General features: G+C 40.5%; 1 protein-coding gene across 5 annotated transcripts in view; it reads right to left on the bottom strand.

Annotated features, from left to right (window-relative positions):
- Window positions 1–16,726, bottom strand: part of mcamb (melanoma cell adhesion molecule b) — a 114,330-nt gene that overhangs the window by 76,800 nt on the left and 20,804 nt on the right. The window contains exon 2 of one of the 5 annotated variants that reach the window (XM_034169293.1): window positions 8,082–8,090. The exons of the other annotated variants lie outside the window; for them this stretch is intronic. Within the exon in view, the coding sequence (XP_034025184.1) occupies window positions 8,082–8,090 (9 nt within the window). The remainder of the gene's footprint in view (window positions 1–8,081; window positions 8,091–16,726) is intronic. 5 annotated transcript variants of the gene reach the window in all.

Genomic DNA, 16,726 nt, shown 5'->3' with positions numbered 1-16,726 from the left:
TGTGCGCGCACACGTGATCACACATGCGTGCACGTGATCACACATGCGCATGCATGAGTACGTGCACGCACACACAAAACAAATCCACTGTGTTGCCTGGAGGCTGTTAGCAGGAAGAGAGAAAAAGCTGGACTCATTTCTGACGTGATTTTTTTTTTTGCTGCACTGAGGATGTACACAGTCTGTTTTTGGTAGCGCACGCACGCACAAGTGCCGACCAGGTTGCGTGTGTGTGCGCGCATGGGTGGGGCAACAACTCTCCAGAGACATAATTTGATTGAGTTAACTGATGCTGCTAATTCTTGTAAGACACACATACACACACACACACACACACACACACACACACACACACATACACACACACAAAACAAATCCATTGTGCTGTCTGTTAGCAGGAAGAGAGAAAGAAAAGCTGGACTCTTTTCTGACGTGATTTTTTTTTCGCTGCACTGAGGATGCACACATTCGGCTGAACCGGTTGTGTGTGCACACGCGTGCGGGGGGACACGACATGATGATTTGATTGAGCTAACTGATGTTGCTACACACACACACAAAATCCACTCCCCTGTAAGCCGTCTGGATGCATGAAGAGCTGTTCACATGAAACGTTGATGTGATTTTTGGCTGGACTGAGGAACTACACAAAGTCTTTTTCATGGAGGTCCAATGTCAGTGCACAGCATCACTGGACTACACATTACAGTGGAACACCAAAATGAGAGTCCCTTTTCTGTTGTTTATAAATTAATAAAATATCAAATGACAAGGATCTATTTTAGCTGTTATATAAAACAAATAATGAATGTTTTTACATTCTTTCAATGGAGCAAATATTTAATTCGGTGAAAGCTGAAACATTCATTATTTGTATACTATACAATTATCATATAATAACCCTGTATTACTAAATTATTTTTATAAAACACATCCCATTTGTAAGTGTTTAATAAAGTGAACTATAGCTTAAAATAATTTCACCAGAGTGTTTTATTAATTCCTCAAAGGCTCACATCTGAAAATTATTTCTTTTGAACGTCACTTTATGTCTTGGAACAGGAAAAACAAGTTTTCTGAGAATCACTGGACGCAAAGTACTGCCACTTATAAAATGACATGCCACATTTGATTACAACGGGTCATATTAAATGATGGTGCCCGGGTGTGAGATTTCATAGATATTTGTGACTGCTTCGCACAATCCATGTTTGTAGATGATAGGTCGCTGGATTTGACAATGTACCGGTTTGAGAATAATTGAATAACAACACCGATTTGATATACTTACGCAGATGATGGTCTGTAGTGTTGCATAATATGAATGACCCCTGGTGGCAATTGCGTGAATTAATGTACATAATAAAGGTATCCTATTTCTTCCAGATGATAAAATAAAAAACATTTAAGGGTGAAATTAATGTACGCGTTACCTATAACCTCAGTGTTTCCGTGCAGCAGACAATATAAGGAGCTATTTGACACTGAACCACAGAGCTAGTAAATGATAAAGCAAGAAAGCACACGTAGCATGAAACCCTCCATGTACAGTGATGTACATTCTACAGCCTTGAAATGCCACCTGGTGGCAAATGCATCAATTAATGTATGTAGATTAGTTCACGCAATTGCGACCAGAGAGCATTCATGTCATGCAAAAATAGAGACCACCATCGATGTATGTATATGAATTCACTATTTTTACTAAATTATTTTCCAATAATATACATAATGAAGGCATTCCACATATTCCAAAAGATTAAATGAATGTTACGATGCCTCTTTTAGTGGCCTGTTAGTGACAAAGTTGTTCACGGTCATAGATCGATATAACTGGCGATAACCGAGGCTGATTTTAACTGTGACTGATGCTACAGGTGTGTTCACAATATTGTGCTCTTGCTTTCTGCACACTGCATCAAACTGTGCAGATGTTTATCACCTCACACCTGATTGTGATATAATACTTTCTTCTTCTCTGCAGCTATTGCTAAGCATTATTAGTATTAGCTGTGCCATTAGTTTGACTACATTAGCTACACTTATTCCAGACTTGAAACAATTTTTTATAATAACACACCAGGCAGTTGTATTTGAAAGTCGACATTTTCCATTGCAGGTTTGTGTTTTGTTGCACAAACCTGGAAAGTACAACTCATATTATTCACTGCACCATGCTATACTCATTGGCTGCACATATGTGATGAAGGCCAGCAGGAGTCGCTGTGCAATACTCAATAGGCCTCACTTCCCTGACAGCTCAGGCTAGAGCCCTGGTTTTTGCTGACTAGTCAAAGTGTCCGCCTCCCATTATGGAGATTGTGAGTTCACGTTCCAAGCGGAGCGAAGGGGAGGAGTCAACAACACAACGCAGAACAAGCTGCTCCAAATACAAAGAGTTCAACAAATTTGACCTATATATGGTGCGTCTCTGCAGTGTACATAGCATTCCTCTGCACATGCACAAAAGTAGAGGAGATACAGGCAAAAAGTTTTTTGTTTGTTTGTTTTTTGCAATAATGTGAGCACAGCTCAAACATTATTGATGCTAACACTACCGTTATCCATGGTTAGCATGATTGTGTGATCACGTCTGGAGACATTTACCATGGCTGGCATCAATATTCAAGTGTGGCACATCATCGTAACAACATCTAGTATAAATAGTGACACACTCCACATCTGGGCATTCAGTAATTCCTGAAAAACCACTGATGTCTATCAAACCATCATGCCCAGTTTATTTCCACGCTATGTTACAGTTCTTAATCCTCTATGCTCTTGAATAAACACCTCAGGCACCGAGTCTTGCAGGGTGCTGGGAGAATTTTGGACGAGCATCAAAACAACATCTGAGGCATCTCAGAGTACAAATACCAACTCAAGAGCCACCCAACACGCCCTCCGATGCAAAGACGTGCACAGGATCGCCGGCCTGAAATAATCCCTCTTTGATAAGCATTTCTTTGGTCTTCCCTCCACAACTGAACACTAAAGAAGCTTCGCTCTCATTCCCAGCCTTTGATAACGCCTCAACAAGAAGAACTCAAAGTTTCCACACATAGCTATTTTGGTCTACCCGTATCCAAACAATACACAAACACACACACACACACACACACACACACACACACACTATTTGTGTATCCGTGTGGAGTCTGAGTGGATCTCAATGGGCCAGTTCCTCATGCCTTTTCCTTTTCCCACAGTGGCACGAACCAAAAATCCTCCATCCTCTTTCCCATATCCTAAACCAATAAAATAACTCTGCATCAGCCACTGTGAGCAGGCACAATGAAAATAACTGGCTGCTTAATATATGGGAAAGGCCAACATTTTTGCACAATGATTGTGATGATACAGAGAAAGAGAGAGGGAGAGGGCGAGGGAGTGAAAGCGGTCCCATGACATGGCTTCACAAGTATGATGTGCACTGCTTGCTGTTGGCATATTCTGGCTATAGATAGACTGCAGATCCAGATCTAGTCTCAGGATAAAGTAGTCAGCAGCAGCTCTCCTTTTTTGGTAGATCTTTCAAGTGGCATGAACAAATTGCAAACAAACAATTTATGCTCCTTGCAACAGTCAGTTTGTTCAGTATGTGCAGACAAATCAGCTTTTATTTATTTTATTTTTTTTTAATCCACATCCACATTTTTTAGGTTTCTATCTTTTGATGGGATTCATCATTCCACCCAATTTCTTGCTGACAGATGAATAAATAGAAAACTGGCAGTACTGTTTCACAACAGAACAAATAAAAAGGAAATCAATGGGAGACATTACAAAAATATTAATTATGAATGATTCGAGATCCACATCTGGCTCAAAATCTAGAGAAATCCTCCTAGACTCAAACCCAACTTCTCCAAGAAATTTAATTATAGGTGACAGCTCCAACTGGAGGATCAAACAGTATACGTAATATGATTTCATCACACACTCATAAAAAAAAAAAAGAGGTCACTTCATCAACCAATGGTGATTTTGGTGTCACTCAAGTTATTGAAAGGATAATTACTGTACAAGCAGCAGTGGTGGACACCAGACCTAGGCTTTGGAAACAAAAGAAATGGACAAACATGCAGCTTCTACCACACCTGCTCCAAATTTCCATCAACCATTCAGTAGGTGGTAGTGTTTGTTTTGGATATTACACAAGCATTGGATTGATATGGTGCATCAAATTAACCAACTTCTCACCAGTTGATCCTCATTATATGCCCTTTGAATCTGATGGTAGCTTTTGTTATTTTTCAGTTATTGTGTTCAACAGCGGGGGTGTGTTCCTAGTCATGCACTCAGTGCATTTTATAACATGCATGCTTAGGCTTTGGAAAAGCCTAGTGAAATGGTGTCAGAAAGGAAGTAGATATAAATTTTACGAGGAACTCTAAACCTGTAATTTGTGCAAATTCCCCACTGAATTCTGATCTCTGGCTTTGACACGTTTTCTCTTACAACATGAGGAAAGTAATGGTGCCTTTTGACAGCATCAGCTGTTTCTCCTCAGTGAAAGTTTAAATATTCTGAATCATAAACATCCCGCTTACTACAAAATGCCTCTTGTGACCTCAACTGAAAAAAATAACTCAATGAGCCGCAAAATAAGTCGCCACAATAATAAAACTGCTTTTGTCTTTACCTCAATATGACATCATCCCATAAATTAATCATCCTTTAGGTAAACACTAAAAGTTCAAACCATATAAATTAACTACTAATGGTGATCTAATGTAACTAAACCCTGAATGCTCGAGACGAGTTATCTGTGGAGTCAGCGGGTCAGTACCACAGCCGAAGGCTCATCACTTGCATTAGGTTAAAAGGATCGTAATGTGCATTAGATACGCATTGAGCATTATTTCAGCAAAACAACATCTATTATTTAGCAACGAGCTGAACTGAGGGAGAGCAGCCAGAGATCCTGACAGGATTCTGGTCCTGCTCACAGAGGATGTCAGACCTGAGGAATAATCTCAGCTGTTCAGGATTGAGATTTAGACTGTTTAATTCTCTGTTAATTTGTTGTGTTTTTTGTTATTAAGGTGGTTCATTGATTGACTGATTAGCCCATTATATTGGCTTTTATATTTTTAATTAATTTATATCAAGTTGTAGAGATTTGCTTTGAGTTTGAGTTTAAGAGACATATTTTTAGAAATTTGTATTTTGGGAAGCCTGATTGAATTTTTGTATTTGAAATGGCATAAACAAATTTAAATGTGTGAAAAAACAAGGGGCCCAATACTTTTGGAGGGCACTGTTGACAATACATTATCAAATATTTGTCTGGGTTTATTTGGATATGTAACAGATAAAAGCAAAAATAATAATTCTAACATACTACTGTAGTCCGCTCAGCACGCCCTTTGGGATCTTGCAATTATGCTAGAAAAGCTGGAGCGCAAATGTGATCTGGGGTGCCTTGTTTCCACTGCTGTGCTGAGCAAATTTGCTATTTCCACATTTGCATCCCACGTGTATCATCCATGGAACAAGGTGGACCAGGCGTGCTGCTTTAACTCTGCTTAAAGCTGCTAATTTAACTTGAAGGGAAAGATATAAATGGATCGAACAGTCCTTTAATGCTGCGTCTATGCTTTATTTACTAAAGTACTAAAGTGGGTAAGTGTGAACTTTGACCACAGGATTTGACACGGTCACAGCACATGCATGTTGATTATGATGATTTAACTTTTTGGATTTTTTCCCGCCTTTGGATGAACTAATGACAAAAATGGGAAAAACCTATAGTTAATGATGTGGGGGGTTTTGAGGGGGGGATTTATCCCCCCCCCCATTTTTTTTATAAAGTTGCAAAAATCTAAAAAAAAAAAAAATCACATTGTCATTATGGGGTATTGTGTTAGAGGTTTGAGGGGGGGAAATGATTTTCATCCACACTGTTAAACCAAACACTCTATTTTAATACAATAATTAAGTAATGTAATTCAAACTTTGAAAAAAGTTATAGTCACTCATTTCCATGAATTAAACTAACTCAAAAATGAACTGTTGTCATAACAACTCAGTTCCTTTAAGTGCATTTAAAGTTTGCGGGCATTTAAGTGTTGGTGATGTATTTCCAGTGCATTCCATTCACTCATTTTAATTGAGTTTATGTAACGGAGTCCAGCAGGTGTCACTGTGCAGATGTAGTTAGTAAACCTCACTCCCAACAGCTCAAAAGAATTGTCTGGTTACAAGTCCAGAGTCCTGGGTTTTAGCCTTCTGGTTAGAGAGTCCGACTTCCATGTCGGAGAGTGAGTTCGTGTCCCGAGGGTCATAACAACCCAACACAGAGTCAACAAGTAAACCAAAGAATGCATAAAAAAAAAAAAATCTAATCCAAAATGTAATGCAAATTTTTAGGCAGATATTTTTTGTCACTTTTTTAATTGAAAAACATAAACTAGATTTACATAAGTTTAATTAACTATAAATTGTTAAGTTACTAAAACTTTAACAATTAAATTTTTGAAAATGATTTTATTTAAGTTGGCAAACTCAAATGGTTTAAGGCAATCGGTTTCCTCAAATGGTTTGAGTTCAACTAACTCATTGAGTTTTACAGTGCATTTTGGAATAAGACTGTAACATAAAAATTGTGGACAAAGTGAAGCGCTGTGAATACTTTCTGGATGCACTGTATATGTTGTAACAGGCTTTGCGATAAGCAATAAAGCAGCTGTTTTCAGCATTAAATTACTTTAAATGTTTTCCATGTAGTCTGTTCTTTAAAGTACAAACAGATAATATTGTCATATGTTTACTATAACTGGCATAAAGTGTTCATACACCTTATTAAACATCAGACAACTATTAATACAATCTAAAATAAGTGTTTGAACTGTGAGAATAAAAAAAGTATGTGTTATCATAGGATTAAATTTGCTGTTAATTTTCAGACAAATTAAATCCAGTGTGAGCTTCAAAATGCCATTAAAATTAAGGAATTCTGAAAATAAGCCCAGATGTATTTTGTAATGAACATATTTCCTCATTTGAATGCATCTCTGAATACATCTGGCAAGGGAAACTGTGTTGATTACAACATTTTGTTAAAAGTGCACACAGAAATGTGAACAATTTCTCAAACCCAAAAAGCTGATCGTTCTGACACTGAAGTCTGAAATGTTGGAGCAACTGGCAGATCTCAGGCTAGTTACAAGGAAAAAAACAACAAAACTTTGACCGAAAACGAGAGAAAGGTATGATTCAAAGTAAATAAATAAATAAATAACCAGACTGCCAAATGGTTGTGCATCTTAAATGCTAATCTTGATGCAAAACATAGTCATGCAACCACAGCAGGACGTTGTAACCTGTTTCACATTAATGTACTGAGCAATATTTGGGGTGTGTCACAGAGGAAGCAGGAGTCCAGATGAAGCAACAAAGTGTGGGGCTGAAAAATGAAGCCAAGGCAAAAGTGCCAAAACCTACAGTTGCTCAAATGGCTACTTGAAGCTGGCTCCAATAGCGAGTCAATCACCATTCAAACCCCATGTTAAACATTATACATTATACCTACAATACTCGCACCTGCAACGCTCTTCATGCCGCTAAGTTACCCCCTATGCTGTGAAAAAAAATCCTGGTGAGAACCCTGAACTGCAATAGACATGACATGTAACCAGCATGACAGACAAACAATATATTACGTCGGAGTCACAAGGACATGTTACACAAAAGGACCTTCAGTGATCTTTGTCAGGGTCACCAAAGAGAATTTTGCCTTCAAAAAACTGTGTTTATTTGGTCATAGGTACTTCTTGTGAACCGACATTAAAGGCCCTGTCACACCTTGACGATTTAGCCTCCGTATGCCACCCGTATTTAAAAACTCTGGCGCACGCTGTCGTACATCTAATAAATTACTGCAGTTGTCACACCTTTATGATTATCCAGTGTCTGCCGACAGCCCCATTTACACCCAATGGTTCTGCTCGGTACTGCACCATGTGGTGTGCATCATAAAGAGGATAATTTAACATTATTTTATTTTTTTAATATTCATTTTGTATCTTGGTGGACCATTTTCATTGTGTACAGAATGCTGATGAGTGGACTGGCTGTGGGAAATGCTGCCCGTGAATTAATGGAGTGCTGTCTCTTTAAATGTTGAAAGCGCTGGCTACTTCCTGATCAGCGGCCCTAATCAGCGAATGATCAGGTCTAATCAGGTCATCACAGACCTGAAGAATGAAACTTTTAAAGCGCCAGTCGACCGCAATCAGGTGTGATCTGAAGGAAGTGCTGATCTGTTGGTGTGATCTGTCGGTGTGGTGATCACCGGCAGTGATAGTGCTTTAAATGTTTAAACGGCGCATTAATCAGGCGTGATCACCCTGATCGATCAGGTCATCTGATGATCACACCACAGCGACAGCGCTTTAAAAGTTTAAATCATCACAGCGCTTCTGTGTGTTCAGAGCGCAGCACCGGCATGAGAAATGCACCTGCAGCAGGAGAAACCACCGAGGGACTTGCTTTAAAATGCTAACGTTTCCAACCACAAATTAAAGGATTTTCAGAGGTCATTTTCAAAAATCAGGCGCTTTATGTGGATTCATGTCCGTCTGTGATGGTGAATTGGACTGAACTGAACAGGTCAGATTTACTCTGTGTGTGAATGAAACAGTCGTTCTGCATAGAGACCGCAGCTTTCAGCCAATCAAATCAAATCAATTTTATTTATATAGCGCCAAATCACAACAAACAGTTGCCCCAAGGCGCTTTATATTGTAAGGCAAAAGCCATACAATAATTACAGAAAAACCCCAACGGTCAAAACGACCCCCTATGAGCAAGTACTTGGCGACAGCGGGAAGGAAAAACTCCCTTTTAACAGGAAGAAACCTCCAGCAGAACCAGGCTCAGGGAGGGGCAGTCTTCTGCTGGGACTGGTTGGGGCTGAGGGGAGAGAATCAGGAAAAAGACATGCTGTGGAGGGGAGCAGAGATCAATCACTAATGATTAAATGCAGAGTGGTGCATACAGAGCAAAAAGAGAAAGAAACACTCAGTGCATCATGGGAACCCCCCAGCAGTCTAAGTCTATAGCAGCATAACTAAGGGATGGTTCAGGGTCACCTGATCCAGCCCTAACTATAAGCTTTAGCAAAAAGGAAAGTTTTAAGCTTAATCTTAAAAGTAGAGAGGGTGACTGTCTCCCTGATCCGAATTGGGAGCTGGTTCCACAGGAGAGGAGCCTGAAAGCTGAAAGCTCTGCCTCCCATTCTACTCTTACAAACCCTAGGAACTACAAGTTAGCCTTCAGTCTGAGAGCGAAGCGCTCTATTGGGGTGATATGGTACTATGAGGTCCCTAAGATAAGATGGGACCTGATTATTCAAAACCTTATAAGTAAGAAGAAGAATTTTAAATTCTATTCTAGAATTAACAGGGAGCCAATGAAGAGAGGCCAATATGGGTGAGCAGCATTAATGGACGGATTTAGACTTATGAGTAAATTACAAGAAACGTCTGCCAACAATCACATAACTTACCTACAACTTATGTCCAGCATGTGCGGGACATATGAGTCACACGGTGACACTTGTTGAAAATTTTCAGCATACCCAAAATTTTTTGAGGAGCTGAGCGTATCAGGATATATCAGCAAACTTCAATGTGTTTCAATGTGCTTCAACTTACTCTTAACTTATATATAAAAAAAAACAACTTACCCTTAACTTACTGGACGTATGCCATCATTTTTTAATAAGGTCGGCATAATGCTGGCTAAATCATCAAGGTGTGGTAGGGCCTTAAGGAAAATCTGAGTTGTCGCTGTCACAAACTTGTGCCAAGTGGCTCAACAATGAAAACTACTTTGATAGCAAATTAATCTTTTGGGTATTCCGCCCAGTGGCAAAAATGGGTACCTGCCTTGGTTGGGATTATACAGTCAATGTGAGGCATCACTGTAAAGCCTTTTGAACATCTGCTAGATGGAAAAGTGCTATAGAAATGCAGTCCTTCTGAACAAATGTGTCATTACTTGGTTCCACATGAGGGTAAAATGAATATATTTGAATTTTCAATAAATACTCAAACAAAACATGAAGACAACTTCAGGCTCAACACATTTGTGATGAAGTGCATACTAATTAAGAGGGATAATAATTGCTGCAGTGTTGCTTTGTTTTCGTGTAGCTCTTGTGTGTGTTGTCAGGACTGCAGCAGCAGCAGGTATGTGCAGCTGTCAGTCTGTTCTTTGAACTTCAAAGCCCGATGGAGCAGCGGTAAATGGTACCAGTCAGGGGAGAAGTGGCACGTCAGAGGTTCTGCCAGCTAAAACTGATCTCTAAACTGGTACGATTTATCCTGCAGCCAAATATAGAGCAACACATCAGACGTGACTACTGCTGTCCAACATGTGCTGCCCTGCAGTGTGACTTACAGATGAAATAACTCATTGCACATCTGCAGCACAGTCACTGCCCACTTCGAAAGCCCATTGTAGAAATACTGCAAGATATACTCTGATATTCATCATTGAAAATTACAACAAGGACAATACTGAACCTATCCTGTGTCGTAGAGCCTATCCTCAAATGTATGCAAGGCATTAGCAACATATAATTTAGAGTAATAAGTCTGATCATAATCCATTAAGCTCTTGTGGAGTTTTGGCATACATATGGTTTGAGGCTCTACACCCTTGTGGCCACAACTAGAATCACAACAGGTCCAACACCAAACAAGTTTGAGGTCATAGTAAGGTGACAATATGTACTAAGTTTCATCTTGATGCAAAACATTGTTTTTATGATACAGTGTACACAATGTTTCAGAGAACTGTACCTCTGGTGGCCACAATTAGAAACAAGAGTGGTCTGAGAGCATAATATCCCCCACTGGCAAATACTGCTTTGGTACAAGTACTTTCTACATACTGATAACATTTCAAGGAATTGTTCCAAGAAATCCCTCCTAAAAATGTGAGTAGAGCTGATTTCAAAATAGAGGCACCAACTCATGAAACTGGCAGTCTAGGTTTGTTAATCAAGGGCCATAACTCTGATAAAAATGTGTCAATCTTGTGAAATATTACAATATGCATAGTATCAACCTATAACAAGGATTTGTACCAAGTTACACGAAATTCCTACTAAAAATATGAGAGAAGTTGATTTCAGAATGCAGGCGCCCAAGTATGAAACTGACAAACTCTACCTTTGTTAATCAAGGGCTATAACTCTGGTACAATGAGCCCAACTGGAATGATATGAAAATATGCATATTACAACCTAAAACAAGAACTTGAACCAAGTTTCATGAGATTCCTCCTAAAAGTGTGAGAGGAGTTGATTTCAGAACACTTACACCCTATTTGGGATGGACAGAAGGACAGACAGACAGAGACAGAAATCACCACGACATAATCTCCCTCTGGGCCTTCGAACAGCAGGAGATAATGAAACCCATCCAACACTGAACTTGTTTGAGGTCTTCATGTCAGAGGTCTTCATATAATGTACCCAACATTTCAGAGACCCAGTCCTCTGGTGGCCAAAACTGGAACTGAAATGTGCCAAATATCATGATTCTAAAATCTTAATGAGGTGACATTACAGGTGGGTAGTACACCGCTGTCATGGTCATCACCACTGTGATAGTGAGCCACAATATGGACTGCACAATACCATCAACACGGTGATAGTACAAAACAATGCAATGTAAAAATAACAAATAATGTAAAATAGCGTTTTGGGTTTACCTTTCACTGCTATGCTAATGATACTCAGTTATACATGCCATAACTGCTGATAATCTCATCCACATAAATTCCTTAGAAGATTGTCTTGCATCAGTGAGAACCTGGATGTCTAGCAACGTCCTACTTTTAAACTTTGTTAAGAGTGAAATGATGGTTCTTGGTCCAGTGAGACATCGGCATCAATTTGACCAGTTAACGCTTAGCCTAGGCTCGTGTGTCATACATCACACTGACAAAGTGAGGGACCTTGGGGTAATTTTTGATCCTACATTGTCCTTTGACCTCCACATTAGAGATATTACAAGGACTGCTTTCTTCCACCTGCAAAATATAGCGAAGATTCGTCCCATCCTGTCTGTGGCTGATGCTGAGACCCTGATTCATGCATTTGTTTCTTCTAGATTGGACTACTACAATATTCTATTTTCTGGTTTACCGCAGTCCAGCATTAGGGGACTCCAACTGGTTCAAAATGCTGCTGCCAGAGTTTTGACACAAAGCAGAAAGTTTGACCACATTACATCCATTTTGGCATCCCTTAACTGGCTTCCTGTCCCAGTGAGATCAGATTTTAAGGTTCTGCTAATAGCCTATAAAATTGTTCAAGGACTGGCACCTCCCTACCTAGCTGACCTAATGAAACCCTATGTACCAGCCCGGGCTTTGCATTCTCAAGGTGTAGGACTACTTAGTGTCCCTTGGGTGAATAAAAAGTCTGCAGGTCACAGAGCCTTCTCTTATTGTGCCCCTGTCCTGTGGAATGATCTCCCTGCATCAATAAAACAGTCAGTCAAGTCCAGACTCAAGACGCACTTATTTCCCCTTTCGTATGGCTAGCATACTGGCATAGTATGTCTCTATGCTTTTACTCTTCTCTTAATTCATTTTATTAGGAAACGGAGCTGGCCGTAGCCTCAACTTTATCTAAATTCTGGGTCTTTTAGTGAAGCTTAGGGCTAGTGGTCGGCGATCACCTTAGTATTTCTTTTTTTTTTTTTTTTTGCTTAATGCTGACACATTACACTGTATTTGTCTTTCTGATGCTTGATTCTGCTTTTTTTCTTTTCTCTCTGTTTGAGGTGTGGCTCCATCCAGAGATGGGTGTGGTATCTGTTCCAGAAGCCGTACTGTGCACCGGCAACATCTAGATTACGATTTGTTTCCCAGTGTAATCTTTACGTGCCTTAACTAAAGCACTCCTGCTGAATCACCTCTAAATTATTTACACATTATTCACTTTGCGTGTTTTTAGGAATCCGCTAGGTTAGCGTAGCTACTAGCTCTTAGCCGATTTAGCATGGCGGCTTCTCCTGTCTCTCCCGCACTTTTCTGCTCTGGGTGTGAAATGTTTAGTTATTCCTCGGCCTCCTTTAGCAGTAACGGTACTTGTAATAAGTGTAGCTTATTCATAGCTTTGGAGGCCAGGCTGGGCGAATTGGAGACTCGGCTCCGCACCTTGGAAAATTCTACAGCTAGCCAGGCCCCTGTAGTCGGTGCGGACCAAGGTAGCTTAGCCGCCGTTAGTTACCCCCTGGCAGATCCCGAGCAGCCAGGAAAGCAGCCCGACTGGGTGACTGTGAGGAGGAAGCATAGTTCTAAACAGAAGCCCCGTGTACACCGCCAACCCGTTCACAATTCTAACCATTTTTCCCCACTCGACGACACACCTGCCGAGGATCAAACTCTGGTTATTGGCGACTCTGTTTTGCGAAATGTGAAGTTAGCGACACCAGCAACCATAGTCAATTGTCTTCCGGGGGCCAGAGCAGGCGACATTGAAGGAAATTTGAAACTGCTGGCTAAGGCTAAGCGTAAATTTGGTAAGATTGTAATTCACGTCGGCAGTAATGACACCTGGTTACGCCAATCGGAGGTCACTAAAAGTAACATTAAATCGGTGTGTAACTTTGCAAAAACAATGTCGGACTCTGTAGTTTTCTCTGGGCCCCTCCCCAATCAGACCGGGAGTGACACGTTTAGCCGCATGTTCTCCCTGAATTGCTGGCTGTCTGAGTGGTGTCCAAAGAAAAAAAAAAAAAAAAAATGAGGTGGGCTTCATAGATAATTGGCAAAGCTTCTGGGGAAAACCTGGTCTTGTTAGGAGAGACGGCATCCATCCCACTTTGGATGGAGCAGCTCTCATTTCTAGAAATCTGGCCAATTTTCTTAAATCCTCCAAACCGTGACTATCCAGGGTTGGGACCAGGAAGCAGAGTTGTAGTCTTACACACCTCTCTGCAGCTTCTCTCCCCCTGCCATCCCCTCATTACCCCATCCCCGTAGAGACGGTGCCTGCTCCCAGACCACCAATAACCAGCAAAAATCTATTTAAGCATAAAAATTCAAAAAGAAAAAATAATATAGCACCTTCAACTGCACCACAGACTAAAACAGTTAAATGTGGTCTATTAAACATTAGGTCTCTCTCTTCTAAGTCCCTGGTGGTAAATGATATAATAATTGATCAACATATTGATTTATTCTGCCTTACAGAAACCTGGTTACAGCAGGATGAATATGTTAGTTTAAATGAGTCAACACCCCCGAGTCACACTAACTGTCAGAATGCTCGTAGCACAGGCCGAGGCGGAGGATTAGCAGCAATCTTCCATTCCAGCTTATTAATTAATCAAAAACCCAGACAGAGCTTTAATTCATTTGAAAGCTTGACTCTTTGTTATGCGTCGACGCGGGTTGAGGAGCGGACCTGCGTCTGACAGAACCCAGCGGTAAAAATAACCAGAAGGCGGTTCCCAACAGAAACAATTTATTTTTCACCTGTGCTTACAAATGTAAAACATAAAAGCGTCCCTCTGGTGGAGTGATAAGTGGCACGTTCACCAGCGCCCGCAAAGATTAAAGCCCGGCGCTCCTGGACTCACTACCACCGCCAAACACCCCCCAGGTGGACACGACGAACCGATTCTCTGTGGAGCAAAGAGAAGGTGAGGTGAGTCAGCAGATACAACTCTATCTTTCGCATAACACACGCTATCAGCAACACACTCAGGTCAATGTTTCTTTTTAACTTTATGCAAATGAGCAGCCTCTCACACAGTGGAGGATCACTTATCCTGCACGCCACCGCAGTGAGAAGCAAGCTGCACAATTCTCTTCACAATCTCAGTTTACTGTGTAACAAAACACCAAGATACTATCAACACTTACTTAATCACTTAATTACCTTTAGCGTGTGCTGACAGCATGTGTCCTCACCCTTCCCTGCTTCACGGGCTCGATATGTCAAACCCAGGCGCGGTCCTCAGCGTCTCACAAACGAACATCACAAGGTCGAGTTCCCGGCAGTTCTGCTCAAATCACACATGACTTATATGCAGAACGCCATCCAATTATCTGCTTCAGCTGCAAGTCTTCAAGGCCGCACGTGAGCCCCTGCCACAGGTGTTCCACATGACGCTAATAAGGGTGAGGACTCTTCAGCCAGCACTTTCTCCACAGACAAATCAGCCCTCATGCCACCTGGACAGCAAAGAAAAGAAAAGAACACCAACACAGCCAGCCACGCCCCCCCAACACACAACACTCTTAGTCTTGTCCATCCAAATTGGAAGTCCCAAAAACCAGTTTTATTTTTTATTATCTATCGTCCACCTGGTCGTTACTGTGAGTTTCTCTGTGAATTTTCAGACCTTTTGTCTGACTTAGTGCTTAGCTCAGATAAGATAATTATAGTGGGCGATTTTAACATCCACACAGATGCTGAGAATGACAGCCTCAACACTGCATTTAATCTATTATTAGACTCTATTGGCTTTGCTCAAAAAGTAAATGAGTCCACCCACCACTTTAATCATATCTTAGATCTTGTTCTGACTTATGGTATGGAAATAGAAGACTTAACAGTATTCCCTGAAAACTCCCTTCTGTCTGATCATTTCTTAATAACATTTACATTTACTCTGATGGACTACCCAGCAGTGGGGAATAAGTTTCATTACACTAGAAGTCTTTCAGAAAGCGTTGTAACTAGGTTTAAGGATATGATTCCTTCTTTATGTTCTCTAATGCCATATACCAACGCAGTGCAGAGTAGCTACCTAAACTCTGTAAGTGAGATAGAGTATCTCGTCAATAGTTTTACATCCTCATTGAATACAACTTTGGATGCTGTAGCTCCTCTGAAAAAGAGAGCTTTAAATCAGAAGTGCCTGACTCCGTGGTATAACTCACAAACTCGTAGCTTAAAGCAGATAACCCGTAAGTTGGAGAGGAAATGGCGTCTCACTAATTTAGAAGATCTTCACTTAGCCTGGAAAAAGAGTCTGTTGCTCTATAAAAAGGCCCTCCGTAAAGCTAGGACATCTTTCTACTCATCACTAATTGAAGAAAATAAGAACAACCCCAGGTTTCTTTTCAGCACTGTAGCCAGGCTGACAAAGAGTCAGAGCTCTACTGAGCTGAGTATTCCATTAACTTTAACTAGTAATGACTTCATGACTTTCTTTGCTAACAAAATTTTAACTATTAGAGAAAAAATTACTCATAACCATCCCAAAGACGTATCGTTATCTTTGGCTGCTTTCAGTGATACCGGTACTTGGTTAGACTCTTTCTCTCCGATTGTTCTGTCTGAGTTATTTTCATTAGTTACTTCATCCAAACCATCAACATGTTTATTAGACCCCATTCCTACCAGGCTGCTCAAGGAAGCCCTACCATTATTTAATGCTTCGATCTTAAATATGATCAATCTATCTTTGTTAGTTGGCTATGTACCACAGGCTTTTAAGGTGGCAGTAATTAAACCATTACTTAAAAAGCCATCACTTGACCCAGCTATCTTAGCTAATTATAGGCCAATCTCCAACCTTCCTTTTCTCTCAAAAATTCTTGAAAGGGTAGTTGTAAAACAGCTAACTGATCATCTGCAGAGGAATGGTCTATTTGAAGAGTTTCAGTCAGGTTTTAGAATTCATCATAGTACAGAAACAGCATTAGTGAAGGTTACAAATGATCTTCTTATGGCCTCGGACAG

This window comes from Thalassophryne amazonica, chromosome 4 (assembly GCF_902500255.1).
Source record: "Thalassophryne amazonica chromosome 4, fThaAma1.1, whole genome shotgun sequence".
NCBI classification, from domain to species: domain Eukaryota; kingdom Metazoa; phylum Chordata; class Actinopteri; order Batrachoidiformes; family Batrachoididae; genus Thalassophryne; species Thalassophryne amazonica.
Note: the sequence above shows the minus strand (reverse complement) of the source record. Positions and strands in the feature narration are given on the sequence as shown.